We start from the raw sequence: 15,643 nt of genomic DNA, 5'->3' as shown, positions 1-15,643 counted from the left end.
CTCTTGCTTAAGTATTAAAGTGTGAACTGCAGACGATCTCTGCAGTTCTACACAGGAAACTATTTGACTGTGAATCTTCAGCATGCTTTATGGGATATAATCTTTGGGAACTAGCTAAATATAACACTGCAATGGGACATGGTGAAGTTCGAATTCTAACTGACACTGCAGGTTGCAACCTTAGTAAGACTTGAAGAAGGGAGAAGCGGCACTGTCATGTACTTAGGTTTGTCCCTATACACTCAGTCTTTATCAATGGACACCCCCATGTTTGTATCAACAAATCCAATACTCTATCTAGTATTGATACTGAAGTTCAGATAAAACATCCATGCATGTCAGCCGAAAGGGGCAAGGGGGATATTGCTGTGGAAAGTATCTGGAAAATTATTTCAAGCACAATTCGTTTTATTGAGCTCACTATGTTGGCATAGTTGAAGGAACTACAGGGCACACACTGGAAAATCCTAGCCAATCTTTGTTGAAGTAGATGCAAAACAAGAGAACCCATTTGTTTGTGAATCCAGCAGTTGTCCCATTCTTAAAACCGTATTCCTTTGAAGTGCCTAGGTGACTGTCATTATCATGCCCTAGTGACTAATACTTGTCTGACTCCACTCTGTATCTGGTTCCCGACAGGTTCTGAGCGCAGTGTGTCAGCTCTGCGTCATTACTTTATTGATCACCTGGAGGCACATGACCAGAATGTGTGGCCCCCAGCATGTCCTCCATTAGAACCAGTCAGGTAAGCGCACTCTGAATTAAAGTTTTGGGATTGTTGTCACACCTCGCTCTCAGCGAAGGTCACCAGTTGGAAAAAAAAACAGATGGTAAGCTGCAGCAGCACATTAGTGCAAAGGGTTTTATTTAGTGCTGAGTGAAAAAAAAGTATTTACAAATAGACAAATGAAAACAAACATGTACAAATATACAGAAGCTTTCTCTATGACACACTTTGATTTTAACTTTGCAATATAACTATTCACCAACCATCAAATCCAAGCTCCACACTCCTCAGCAAAGCCGAACTGAGAGTTTAAATCTACCTCCATGGGTGTAGTGCAACTGCTCCCACTAACCCAGGCATTATTTTAGGATGCCCCAAACTGTCCCTTGGGTCTTTTGGGGCTGTTCTGCTGTTAAAAACTGATGTAGCAGTGTGAGTGAAAATAAATGAAACAGTTTGGAATGCCTGTGTTTAGAATCCTTATTGTTATGAGTTATAAACCAGTAGAGCACATTAACTGAAGAGATTGTTTTGATTAGCCAAGCTGGCTATTGTTTACTTTTGGAGTGTGTAAATGGTGAACTCCCAAAAACTGCAGAACAGGAAGGCAAGGTGTGTGAACTACTGGTTTAGTGATCATTACAGAATGTCTCTCTGATGCTTCCCGCTCTCTGCCCTCTCCCTCCCCCTTTTCCCAATCATGATTCCCCTCTCCCTGCCTCTTCCCACTCTCAGTCCACAATACAGACCCATGTTAGACTCAGGTTTATCATCACTCACATGTTATGATTTTTTTTGCGGCAGCAGTACAGTACAATACATAAAATTACTACAGTACCGTGCAAAAGTCTTAGACACCATAGTCATATATATGTGTGTAAGAACTTTGCACAGTACTTTATGCATCAGATACATTTGATAGTTTGCTCCCCTCTTATTTAATGGAACAAAGTTGTGGGGATCAATTTAATGCTCTACAAAAGAGCGTGATAACTTCGGGAAGTAATTAAGAATATACTGACACCCAGGCATCAAAGAAAGAAAGGAGGACCTATTTGAGGGAAGGTGAGGAGTTTACATGAGACTTGACGTATGGGAAGTTATTTTCAGAATGCTTGTGTATTCAATTTGATAAAGTTTATTTGTGACTTGTCTGGCCTCTGAGTCAAAGAAATATTAGTGATGTGAGCAACGGTGTGAGAGATGGCTGTTATGTTTAGAAAATGTGGTGAACAAAATGAGTTTCAATCTATCATTGTCCTAATAATGTCATAGCTTGAGAATTGAAAGTCAGCTACAGAACTCTGAAAGAAACTTTTGCTTGTCTGTGCTTTCATAGTGTTAAATGGTTTCATTGAATGAAGAAGCAGAGATTGATGTTTTAATAAATGGTGGTCACCTCTTTAGGGTCAGAGTTCAGGAAAGTGTCAGATAGCAAATACATCTTCCTCAAGCATGGTTTGATGGTGGTTGTGTCACATATTAGAAATCCAGTAAAGCAGTTTCAGCTCTTTTATATCTATTGGTTAGGGGAAGACAATGCACCCTCTCTTTGCCTAAGGACAGAACTTAAGAGAAGAAAGGTAATAGTAAAGGCATGTCTGAATAATAGAGAAATGTTTGAACCTATGCCTTCCATGAACCAACTTTGATTCTAGCCTATTGTCTGCTAAAACTGGGAAGTCTTTTTTGGAGCATGTGTGGTTACTTTCTGATGGTACTGGGTATGTTGATTGTGAAGTTCTAAACTCAATCAAAGTTGATAAGCCCTATCCACTACAGATAGCTATGAGTACTATCATGAAAGGGAGGATGTACTATAGCTACATATTTTTTGAAGACTAGTTCTGGTGCTTCAGTTTTCTCCACAGCCCAAAGACGTACTGTTTAGTAGGTCAATTGGTCATTGTAAATTGTTCTGTGATTAGATTAGGGTTCAATTGGGGGTTGTGAGGTGGCGCAGCTCGAAGGACCAGAAGGGCCTATTCTGCACTGTATCTCAATAAACAAAAAATAAATAAAATACTTTGCTTCCCTGTTAATGGCAATTTTAGTGCCAAGCCCCACTATTTCAGTGGTATGTCCCTCCTCTCTACCAAGGAGATACTTCCAGCCAACAAAGCAGTTTAAACACAGTTTATTTGTTTTTAGTGATACACATTTAAATTTAGATAAAATTCTTAAAACACATTTAAATCTCACAGAGGATTTCTATCTTATAAAAGATTTACAAATTTAAAATGATTTCTAAAACACAAATGATTTCCGAAACATGGGTACAATTTCTATAAGCCTAAAGGCATATGAATGAGTTATCTGTTACAGAAATTAAAAGCAGAGGAATTGATTCCAGATCACCCCGTCTTTCTGTCATGCTTCATGTTGTTCCTGAACATTCCTAACAAGCCTGAATACAGTCATCCCTCGGTATCCGCAGGGGATTGGTTCCAAGACCCCCCCCCCCCACCGTGGATACCAAAATCCGCAGATGCTCAAGTCCCTTATCTAAAGTGGCGTAGTATTTGCATATAACCTACAAACATCCTCCCATATACTTTAAATCATCTCTAGATTACTTATAATACCTAATACAATGTAAATACTATGTAAATAGTTGTTATACTGTATTGTTTAGAGAATAATGACAAGAAAAAGAAGTCTGTACATGTTCAGTACAGACGCGAACATTGTAGCTCTTCTGGGAACACTGATGCTGCCTTGGCATCAGCCAATGCTGATTCTCCCATGATCTTTAAGTTCTTGAGGCTGTAGCGCTTTACATAGCTAGCCATCCATCCCTTAGTAGCCTTAAACTCCTTCCTCTCGCTCACAACACAAGTAGCGAATGAACGAGACGCAAGGCGAACAATGCTCAAACAACGAGTGCTGGAAAGAGACTGAGGATCTATGAAATGGCAGGAGGCTACAGCAGGGTATGCCTACACGTCACTTCATTCGCGTGGATTCAGTGTAGTGCTCGGCGTGTGGCAAATTCAAGTTTTGCTTTTTGGAACTTTCTGGAATTTTTTTCTGAATATTTTCAATCCACTGTTGGTTGAATCCGCGGATGTGGAACCCATGGATACAGAGGGCCGACTGTACTCTCTTTTGCCAGGGATGACTTCACACAGATGTGACATCTCTGAGGTACCTTTTCACAGAGATGGTCTAATTGCTTCTGGGGACAGATATCCCAGACCCCACAATTAATGCTGTGAATGCTGACTCTCGCTGAGCACACAATCCTTCCAACTATTCATAGATCAGCTGGTTGATGTTCTAAGTAATAGTATCACTCTCACCTACAAGCTTCCTTGAACTAAATAATTTAGCCAATGTTGTCTGGTTTGATGTAAGCCAATTAACATAATCCCATTGTTTTGCACTGCACCTCTTGAGCACCTAGCCCTGTGCTGTGGGTCAGCAGCCTGTGCTCTATAGACAGTGCTGTTTGTTTGCAAAGCTGTCCTTTTAACTTCAGTCTGATTATTGCTTGCTATTTACCTTAATAACTGAGGGCTCCTGTTTATGACAAGAAACTGTGCAAAGAATATTGGTTTGATGTTTAACTTACTGAAAGACAACTCTTTCATCTTTAGAAGCTCACAGCTGCTGTGTTAGAAAGCTGAGCTTAGCAAAAAGAAGGCATCCATGCCTGGACAGTGAATATCAATAACGCTTCTTTTAAGTGAGATATCTAGAACCAGTAATCACACTAAACTAAGAGATGGCTATTCAATCCAGAGAACAGGGGAAATTTCCCCACCCAGAGATTAATGAATCACTGGGCCCATGCAACTGACCAAACCCAACTTCTGCAGACCCCATTGACAGAAATTGGAAAGGTGGTTAGTGTGGGAGGCAAGAACGGATCTGCCACATTTTTCTCAGTATGTGGGTGTCTTTCTGTGGATTATGGAGCATGGAGTTATTTAAATGTATCCAATGACTGGCTTATAAATGCCATTTAGCAAGTACATCATAAAAGCAACAGTGGCAAGCTGTTAACAAGGTAAATAGTATATTGACTCTCATAGCCAGAGATTTAAATAGGTCTTGCACACCTGCACAAAACCTTGTTAAGAACACACTGGGAATATTCAGTGCATTTTTGGTCTCCAGTATGATTCTTTTAAAGAATATTTCAAGATTTCTGACAAATTGGATTAGTACCTTTCCCATTTCTATGATCTTGCAACCTTAATTTTCTTCAAACCATCTTAATGCAGAAAGAAATTACTCACCTGTATATTTTCCCTTCCCTCAAATACAGTATGGCAGAGGTTCAGAGCTTCTTTGCTTTCAACGATGTTCTGTATCTAGCACTGATCTTCGAAGAAGAAAACTCCTACATCGGCCGAGAGGTAAGAAGAGCCCCATTGCCTTTTCACTTCCTCCGGTGCTGCACACACTTTATCTGTCCTTACTCTGTGCTTAACTAACACTATTTACAGATCGCCAGCTTAGCTGCCCTTGTGTGCCTGCCCAACATGCTATTGAACAGTGCAGCTAAAGACCCTGGGGTCATTTATAAAACAGTTGAGTAATAAGGCATCAGGGGGTGTATAACACCACTAGTTCAACAGAGCTTTCAATACAGCATGTCACAGAGGTCTTCTAATTGGGGATTTTGAGACTAGCAACATTAAATTTATCTTTCCATCAGAATGAAAATGTCAGTGTGGCGGAATTTGAATTATTTTGTTTTGCAACATACAATGTACTAAAGCATGTCCATTCCTTGTAATAATGATAATGCTCCATTTTAACTTGCCCACTCCCAATTTTGCTCCCTGACCCATTGCAAATCACAACCAATCCTGAGCCTTTATTCATTCAGATCCTAATTACCCAAGATCTGAGAGATATGCAAGGGCATTTAAGAATCAACCACATTGTTGTGGGCCTTGTGTCAGAAATAAGACAGACAGGGGAAGGAGGACAGGAAAGAGAATCCACTACCAAAACTGTAACTGCATTGTCTGTAAATAATTCTTCAACAATTGGTCTAAATTAATAGTGTCAGACAGTTATCAATAAAAAAGCTGATTAGAACATATACAACATAGTAAAGGATCAAGACAGGCGATTGAAATGTGGGATTGTATTGATTCCATGGTGACAAAATAGTGGAGCCAATTCAATGGTCCATATGCCTCCAAAATAAACTGGGATTTGTATTGACTGAGATTAGGCTACAGATTTAATGACCACACAGTTTATGTCAATCTGACCAATGCAAATCAGATCATTGTTGTAATACACCAGCCGCCCCTTAGCTTCTTAGGGTACTAGAGTAATGAGAAATAATCTGTTGAGTTTTTTGCTCCCAAAGGGATTGTTAGATTGTGAATTTTTTACCTGAGCCATTAGAAAATCAGAAGGCAGCCATCAGGAGACTTGTATTGGAATTAAGGGCATGTGGTCAGGCACATGGTCTAGATATGATGATTTAGCCCTCAGTAATGGCCCGTTACAGCTGAGTGTGCTTGCAATGGGAACAAGGGTCAGTGGGGGAAAGTAAGATTCAACTGGCCTCCATTAGACTTCAGAGGTGTGGGCCTTCAAGGAGGGAAAACAAGATGTACAACTGCAGAACCAGATATTGACTGGATTACTCAAGGCATAGACATGTTTTGTGTTTTCTTTTTGACAGGATGAGGAGACAGATGACTTTCCAAGTGGCACTCCCCTATTTACTGTACAGGGGTGAGACCTTTCAATGGTTATGTACCCCACACTCCCTTTCAACTTAACAGGTTAACTAAAATATTATTATGTATCATCTTTAAATAGAAAAAGGAACTTAAAGTGTGTTGGAACAATCATGAAATAGTGCCCAACAGTCCAGAAAATCTGCTCTATCAGTAGCGCTGAAGTTGTAAGTGTGTCAGATTAACAGAGTTTTGCTCTATAAAGCTTCCCCTTCTGAGTGTCTAAAGTAGTACTCACATTCTTGGGGCAGCTGGTGAAGTGCAGACCTCCATCACCTCGGACATCACCATTCCGGACATGCCCTCTTCCTGGTACTAACATCAGGAAGGAGGTACAGAAACTAATGTCCTACAGCCAATGATTCAGAAACAGTTCCTTCCCCACCACCATCAAATTTCAGAATTGTCCAGAAACACTACCTTCTTATTCCATATTTCACACTATTTTTTGTAATTTATTATAATTGTTATTTCTTTGCATAGTACTGTGATCTTTCATATCATATCGTATGTCAAAGATAATAAACTTGCTTCAGGTGATGTCTGAATCGGGGGGGAGAGCCCACAGAGCTCACTGCTTTATTCTTACCCCTAACCCCTCACCTGGGAGGTTTTGAAATCCTGATCTTTTTCCTGAAATACTAAAAATACACATCATCAGTTAGTTATGTAATCCTTTGGACATAGAAGACAACTGGTGCTGTTCCCTTCTCATCCCTCAGTAAGTGACTAATGACAGAGGGTTAACATTCTGCTTTGTGAGAAAATGCTATCGCCAATTGCGCTTGACATTATCAGGAGTCAATCTAACATTGGTTTTGGGTATAATCTGGAATTTGATGAAATGTAGGGGAGATTAATGTGTATTTTCAAATAAAATCTGTCTGCTTTTTGGAATTAATGTCCTTCTAAATGTGACATTCAGTCCTTTTTGTTGAAATTATGTCCTTGTTAAATCATGACAGAACAGAACAGGGGCCCATTTACAAGCAATCTTTCTTGGATGAAAGAAAGACAATTCCATCGTGTTTTGAAGCAGGTTATTGAAATTAGATGAAGTGCTAGTGGCTTCCCATCTGTTATTGGTGTTAGGCGTAGAGAGAGAAATTTGAGGTGAATACTGTATCAGCCTAACTATGGGGGAGGGTTGACTTAATAGAAACAGATTTCATATGTATCACCTTTACTATTGATTTGTTTTTGCACTGCTGAAGAGTAGTTCTATGAAAGTAGAACCTTAACTCTCCAAGTGGATTGAAAAATGTTCGGTGCATTTTATATATAGAAACTGAAGACTGATGCTCCTTGATGTAAGATGTGTGTTGGCCTTGAAACATGGGATTGTTGACCCAAGACAATCCAATTGTTTAGTTGTAACAGTGGCAGAAGGAAAATAAATTAGCCACAGTCGAATGGCCAAGAAGATTCGACGGGCTGAATAGTCTAATTCTATTCCTATGTCATATATAGGTGATCTCATTAAAACCAACTACATATCGGAAGACCTAGATGGAGTGAACATGGAGACAATGTTTACAATAGTAGGAAAGTCTAGGACCTGAGAGCTCAAGCTCAGAATACAAGGACGTTCAAAGTTCAAAATAAATTTATTATCAAAGTAAATGCCTGTCACCATAAACAACCCTGAGAATCATTTTCTTGTTAGCATTCACAGTAAATACAAAGAACCACAATAGAATCAATGAAATACCATAAACAACAAGAAGGACAAACTAACAATGCGCAAAAGACAATAAACTGTGCAAATATGGAAAGAAAAAGAAAAAAAATCAATCAATCAATCAATCAATCAGCAAGCAAGCAAGCAAGCAATAAACATCAAGAATATGGGATGAAAGGTCCTTGAAAGTGAGTTTATAGGTTGTGGGAAGAATTCAGTGTTGGTGTGAGTGAATTTGAGTGAAGTTATCCCCTCTGGTTCAAGAGCCTGATGGTTGAGGGGTAATAACTGTTCATGAACAATATGGTGTGGGTCCGGAGGCTCCTGTATCTCCTTTCTGATGGCAGCAGCAAGAAGAGCGCGTGGCATGGATGGTGGGTGTTCTTGATGTTGCTTTCCTGCAACAGCGATCCTTGTAGATGTGTTCAATGTTGGGGAGGGCATTTTGAGAGCATCACTAAGTTGTGGCTAAAAGAAGATCATTATTAGGAGCTTAACATCCAAGGATGCACACTGTATTGAAAGGACATGCAGATAGACTGAGGGGGTGGGATGACTCTTCTGGTAAAAAATTGAAATCAAACCCGTAGAAAGAGGTAAGGCAGGAATACGTAGAAACCTTGTGGGTAGAGTTAGTCCTGACGAAGGGTCTCGGCCTGAAACGTCGACTGTACCTCTTCCTAGAGATGCTGCCTGGCCTGCTGCGTTCACCAGCAACTTTGATGTATGTTGCGTGAGTAGAGTTAAGAAATTGGAAGGGTAAAAAGACCATGATGGAAGTTATGTACAGGACTCCGAACAGTAGCCTGGATGTGGGCTACAAATTACAATTGGAGATAGAAAAGCCATGTAAGAAGGGCAATAATGCAATAATCATTGGAGATTTCAATATGCATATAGATTGGTAAAATTAGATTGGTGCTGGATCCCAAGAGAGGGAACTCATAGAATGACAAGGGATGACTTTTAGAGCAAGTTGTGATTGAGCCCACTACAAGAAAGGCAATTCTGGATTTGGTGCTTTGTATTGAACCAGATTTGATTAGGGAATTTAAGGTAAAGGAACCCTTCGTACAGTTTGAGAGGAAGAAGACAAAGTCAGATGTATTAGTGTAACTGTAGAGTAAAGGGAGGCATTTCAGTGGAGCTGGCCAAAGTTGATTGGAAGGGGACACCAGCAGGGATGATGTCAGAACAATGGTGGGAGTTTCTGGGGGCAATTCAGAAGGTGCAAGATAGACATATCCGAAAGTTGAAGGAATATTCTAAAGGGCGGATGACAATGGAAGTCAAAGACAGCATAAAAGAAAAGGAGAGGGCATACAATATAGCAAAAATTAATGGGAAGTTAGAGGATTGGGAAGGTTTTAAAAACCAACAGAAGGCAACTGAAAAACCATAAGGAGAGAAAAGATTAAATATGGAGGAATGTTAGACAATAAAATTGAAGAAGATCCAAAAGATTTTTCAACCTGTAAAGAGTAAAAGAGAGGTGAGAGTGGATATCGGACTGCAGGAAAATGATGTTGGAGAGGCAAAAATGGGGGACAAGGAAATGGCGAACAAACTTAGGCATTTTGCATCAGACTGTGTAAAAAAACTAACTGTATGCCAGAAATTCGAGAGTGTCAGGAAGCAGAAATGAGTGAAGCTGCTATTTCTAAGAAAGTTTTGGGAAGATGGAGGGCAGACAGTGTTGAAGAAGCATGGTGTCTGCAGAAGAACTCAGACAGATTAGGAGAAGGGACAAAGAAGTGGCATATGTAATATAGTGCAGAGAAGTAATGGTAGAAGGAACAAAGATGTGGACTATTGTCCAAATGGGAATATATTTCTAAAATCAGAGGTGTAAAGTGACTTAGGAGTCCTTGTACAGGATTCCCTAAGGGTTATCTTACAGTTTGAATCGGTGGTAAAAAAAAGGCAAATGCGATGTTAGCATTCATTTTGAGAGGACTACAATATAAGAGCAATTATGTCATGCCGAGACTTTATAAAGCATTGTTCAGACCACTCTTTGAGCATTGTGAGCAGCTTTGAGCCCTTATCTAAGAAAAGATGTTCTGGCATTGGAGATGGTCCAGGGGAGGTTCACGAGAATGATTCTGGGAGTGAAGGGTTGACATATGAGGAGCATTTGATGGCTCTGGGCTTGTACTCACTGGAGTTTTGAAGATGATGAAGGGGGATTTCATTGAAACCTATTGAATAGGCCAGATAAAGTGGATGTGGAGAGTATGTTTCTTATAGTGGGTGTGTCTAGGAGCAGAGGGCACAGCCTCAGAATAGTGGGTATGTTCCTTTGGAACACAGATGAGGAGGAATTTCTTTAGCCAGAGGGTAGTGAATCTATGGAATTCATTGCTACAGAAGGATGTGGAGGCTAAGTCATTGAGTGTATTTAAAGCAGAGGTTTATAGTTTCTTGATTAGTCAGGGCATCAAAGGTTGTGGGAAGAAGACAGGAGAATGAAATTGAGAGAGATAATAACTCAGACATGATGGAATGGAGGAGCATACGGGCTGCGTGGCCTAATTCTGCTCCTATGTCCTGTAGTCTAATGGAGAGTGAAGCATGTGAAGTAAATGAAGCAGGCAACTCTAGAATGCAGGAAAGCCAGTGCTGAGTGGGGAAGCATGAGGGCTGGAAAGCATAACTGCATGATTCTAATGCAAGGGTGTTGGGTCTTGTTGTAAGACAGATGAGCTGAGAATGTCCATCAGTACATGGGATTGTGATATTCTGGCAGTTAGGGGAATGTTAGATAACAATGGCGTTCCTGGGTATAGCATTTTCAGGAGTGATGGGGGGATGGGCAAGGGTTTGGTGGGATACATTGCAGCGGTACTTGTGGTGAATACCCTAGAAGCATAGGCATATGAAGCTGTATGTATAAAAATGAAAAAAGGGCAGTCACTTTAGGATTGCACTATAGCCAGCACGATTTTCAAAACCAAATGTGTAAACCAGTTGTCGCGGTCCAGTCCATGAAGTCTGCATTCCAGTTCACGGTCCGGTCCGTGGATTCCGTATTCCGGCTATTCCTTTTTTCCCTTGTTCCATTGGGTGCCTTAATTGAGGCACCTGATTCTCGTTTCGGGCTGACAACATAAATAACTCTGGGGTCCAGTGATTCCTTGCTGGACCGTCCTCGTCAGTAACCTCATCAGTAACCTCATCAGTATCCTCGTCAGTATCCTCGTCAAGTTAACCCGCTGGAGTGAGACTAGAGCCGCTGTCTGTAATTCATGGGTCGCGTCAAGTGCTTGCTTCTACTTGGAGCCTTTTCTGTCAAGATAAAGAACAGTCTATTGTTGTGTGGTTTTGCCTCTCCGTGTTCTCTCCTCTGCTGGGTAGGTCTGGCCATTTGTTGCTACCCTGTGGGGGGAGCGGTCTCATTGTTTTGTGCCCTGTGTCTAAGAAGCGTCCCAGCTCTATGTCCTGTGTCCAGGGAGGAGCTCTGGCTCCTCTGTCTAAGTCAAGTCTGAGCCTAGTCCAAGTCAAGAGTCAAGTTCCAAGTCCAAGTCGAGAGTCAAGTTGCAAGTCCAAGTTGAGATTCAAGTCCAAGCCCAGCCCGAGTCAAGTCCAAGCCCATTCCGAGTCAAGTCCAAGTCCAAGTCAAGTCCAAGCCCAGCCCGAGTCAAGTCCAAGCCAAGTCCAAGTCAAGTCCAAGCCCAAGTCAAGTCCAAGCAAAGTCCGAGTCAAGTCCAAGCCAAGTCCTAGTTCTAGTCAAGATCCAAGACTAGACCCAGGTACTGAGTCCCTGCCAAGACCCGAGTCACAAGTCATGACCTGAGTTCCCTGTCAAGTTCAAGTCCCAAGTCCAAGTCCAGGTTTTCCGGTTTGTCACTCTATGTCTACCTTCGTGTTATCGTTCTGTCCTCACTCCTTGGCTTACCTAGCATTCTTAATAAACATAGTCCAGTTCCTAGTACTTCAGTGTCTGTGTCTTACATTTGGGTCCGCTACCTACGCATTCCGGTGACAGAACGGCCCAGTCAGACATGGACCCAGCAACACAGACACTGTTGTTAAACTCTCGCCATCCAGGGTTCCCTCTTGTTGAAACATTCCCCCCCCCACTACCCACCCAGGTCGTCAATAATCAGGGCAAGCCTGTCTGCTCACCAGGAGGCTCCCATGGGTGGGGTGGGGAGGTGGTGGAGGGTGGTACTGTCATGGTCCGGTCTGTGAAGTCTGCATTCCAGTTCACGGTCTAGTCCGTGGATTCCGTATTCCGCCTATTCCTTTTTTCCTTTGCTCTGTTGGGCATCTTAATTGAGGCACCCGATTCTCGTTTCGAGCTGGCAACATAAATAGCTCTGGGGTCCAGTGATTCCTTGCTTGACTGTCCTCGTCAGTATCCCCGTCAAGTTAACCCGCCGGAGTGAGACTAGAGCCACTGTCTGTAGTTCCTGAGCCGTGTCGAGGGCTTGCCACTACTTGGAGCATTTTTGTGTCAAGATAAAGAACAGTCTATCGTTGTGTGGCTTTGTCTGTCTGTGTTCTCTCCTTCACTGGGTAGATCCGGCCGTTTGCCGCTACCCTGAGGGGAGAGCGGTCTCAGTGTTTTGTGTCCTGTGTCTAAGAAGAGTCCCAGCTCTATGTCCTATGTCCAAGGAGGAGCCCGGGCTCCTCTGTCTAAGTCAAGTCTGAGCCTAGTTGAAGTCAGGAATCAAGTGCCAAGTCCAAGTTGACAGCCAAGTTCCAAGTCCAAGTCAAGAGTCAAGTTCCAAGTCCAAGTCGAGAGTCAAGTCCAAGCCAAGTCTGAGTTCTAGTCAAGAGCCAAGTCTAGACCAGGTACCGAATCCCGGCCAAGACCTGAGTCACAAGTCATGACCTGAGTTCCCTGACAAGTTCAACTCCCAAGTCCAAGTCCAGGTTTTCCGGTTTGTCACTCTATGTCTACCTTTGTGTTATCATTTTGTCCTCGCTCCTTGGCTTACCTAGCATTCTTAATAAACATGGTCCAGTTCCTAGTGCTTCAGTGTCTGTGTCTTGCATTTGGGTCTGCTACTAATGCATTCCTGTGACACCAGTAAGATGTAAAGCGATAATGGGTGATCTTAATTTTCCCAATATTGACGGAGCAGCCTTAGTGTAATTGGCCTAAATGGGATAAAATTTGTTAAATTCATCTTGGAAAGGTTTCTAATACGCTAAATAAAGGGTCCTGCTAGGGAGAGCTGTACTTGACCTTATTTTAAAGAATGAGGTCTAAGTGTCTGTTGGAGAACTATATGCAACAGTGACCACTATTTGGTAAGCTTTAAGGTAGACATGGAAATCGATAAGACTGGTTTCAAGAGTTAAGGTCTTAACTTGAGGAAGGCCAGAGTTCAAAAGCATAAATCAGTACCTGGTGAAAATAAATTGGGAGCGGCTGGTGGAGGGGAAAATAGCATCTGATAAACAGTAGGCATTTAAAAGTGAAATAGTAAGAGTTTAGTGTCAGCATATTTCTGTAAGGGTAAGAAGCAAAAATGGTAACATTATAGAACATTTGGTTAAGAAAGTAATTTGAGGATTTGATGAGGAAAAAGAGGAAGTGCATGTCAGGCATAGGAAACAGTTATTAAATAATTTCTTTAGGTCTGTAGAGAATATAGGCAAGATCTTAAAGGAAAATGTATCTATTTATGTTTATTTATTTATTGACATAGACCATGGAATAGGCCTTTCGAGCTGCACTGCCCAAACCCCAATTTAACTCTAGCCCTATCATATTTTTGCATCAACTTTAGCCATGAGTTAAGTACTACAAGAATGGAGGGTGGCTTCTGTTGTTCCTATATTCAAGAAGGATTGTAAGGATAAGGCAAGAAACTACATGTTGATGAGTCTTACATCAATAATAGGGAAACTATCGTAAAAAAAGATCTTCGTGATGGGATTTGGAAAGGTAGGGATTGAGTAGGGGGAGGCAGCATGATTTTGTTCCTCAGAAATCCTGCCTCACAAATCTGAGACTCTTTTTGAGGAGGTTACTCATTAAACTGATGAAGGCAAAGTTGTAGATGTGGTTTACATAGACTTCAGCAAGTCTTTTGATAAGGTCCCAAAAGTTTAACATGTTGGATCTAAGGTGTTTTGGCAAGCCAGATCCAAAATTGGCTTGGTGATAGGAGGCAGAGGGTAGTGGTGAGAGTTGTTTTTCTGACTGGAAGTCTGTAATCATAACGTATCATGGGAATTGGTGCTGGGAACTTTGTTGCTTTTCATACTAGTTAGTAATATATCTGACAATGTCTGTGGTCTGATAAGTAAGTTTTAAGATTATGTGAAGATCAGTGAAGTTGAAGATAGTGAAAATGGTTGTTTAAGGATACAAGGGAAAATAGATTGGCTAAAAAGTTGGACTAAGTGGTGGTACTGATTCAAAATAGCACTGGGAATATATGGTGATGTTTTGAAGGCAGCTCACAAAACTACTGGATATACACTTTCTGAACCAATATCATGTAAACTCCAGCCTGTAATTTCCCTTTATGAACTCACTTTTGTACCTTCCAAACACATTGGAATTTTACTATCTTCTGAAGGACTTGGTGATCTTGACTCTCAGGCATGCGGGTATAGCATTTGGAAGTGGATGGATGTCCGCCAAAGAAAGCAAGGCTAGCAGGGCAGATTCCAAGCCAGACTGAAGTGATGAGGAACATGACCAGGCTCCCCAGTATCCTACTAGCCAATATACAGTCACTGCAGAGCAAGATAGAGGACCTAAGTGCAAGATTGCTGTATTGGAGGGAAATGAAGGATAGCCACATATTTTTGTTTGAGTCATGGTTCGACTCCCACAATCCAGGTTCGGCGCTGCAGACCTAAGGGTCCTCAATCCACCAGATGGATTAGGCAATAGCATCAGGAAAGGGTAGTGGTTGCAGCATCAACTTCATGTTAAACCCATCGTGGTGCTTGGATGTAGCCATCTTGCCTCACCCTTGTTCTCCCAATCTGGAACACCTAATGATTAAGTGCTAACCATTCTAATTTCTGGGAGAGTTCTCCACCATGATCATGACTGCGGTTTATGTACCACCAATGGCTGATGTCAAGCAAGCACACGTTGTACAGTATTGTGTGCCATGGTTAACAAGCAACAAATGGCCTACCCTGATGCCTTTCACATCCTTGCCAGGAACTTCAATCAGGATAGCTTGAAACAATCTCTCCTCAACTACATCAGCACATCACTTGCAGCACCAGAGAACCCAACACGCTCGGCCACTACTGCGCTTACATCAACAACGCCTACCATGCCACTCCTCAACCACATGTCAGGAAATTTTATTATCAGGCTATCCTCCTCCTTGCTGCATATAGGCACAGCGTAAAGAAGAAGATGCCAGAGGTAAGGACAAGGAGGTGTTCATGGGGAAGAGGAATGGCTACAGGATTCAAATCGGTGGACCGGGCCACATTCAACGACTCATCAGAGGACCTGAATGATTACGACATGGTTGTCATGGAATTTATAAAGATATATGTCCAGAGTGAATCCCCACAAAATTATTCAGA

At 41.7% G+C, this 15,643-nt stretch overlaps 1 protein-coding gene across 1 annotated transcript in view; it reads left to right on the top strand.

Moving 5' to 3' along the window:
* The window catches only part of qsox1 (quiescin Q6 sulfhydryl oxidase 1), a 160,026-nt gene that overhangs the window by 73,153 nt on the left and 71,230 nt on the right, over positions 1-15,643 (top strand). Inside the window, exons 4-5 of the mRNA XM_072274302.1 lie at positions 640-745; positions 5,001-5,091. Of these exons, the coding sequence (XP_072130403.1) occupies positions 640-745; positions 5,001-5,091 (197 nt within the window). The remainder of the gene's footprint in view (positions 1-639; positions 746-5,000; positions 5,092-15,643) is intronic.

The sequence above is a fragment of the Mobula birostris genome, chromosome 12 (assembly GCF_030028105.1).
Source record: "Mobula birostris isolate sMobBir1 chromosome 12, sMobBir1.hap1, whole genome shotgun sequence".
In the NCBI taxonomy this organism is placed as follows: Eukaryota; Metazoa; Chordata; class Chondrichthyes; order Myliobatiformes; family Myliobatidae; genus Mobula; species Mobula birostris.
Note: the sequence above shows the minus strand (reverse complement) of the source record. Positions and strands in the feature narration are given on the sequence as shown.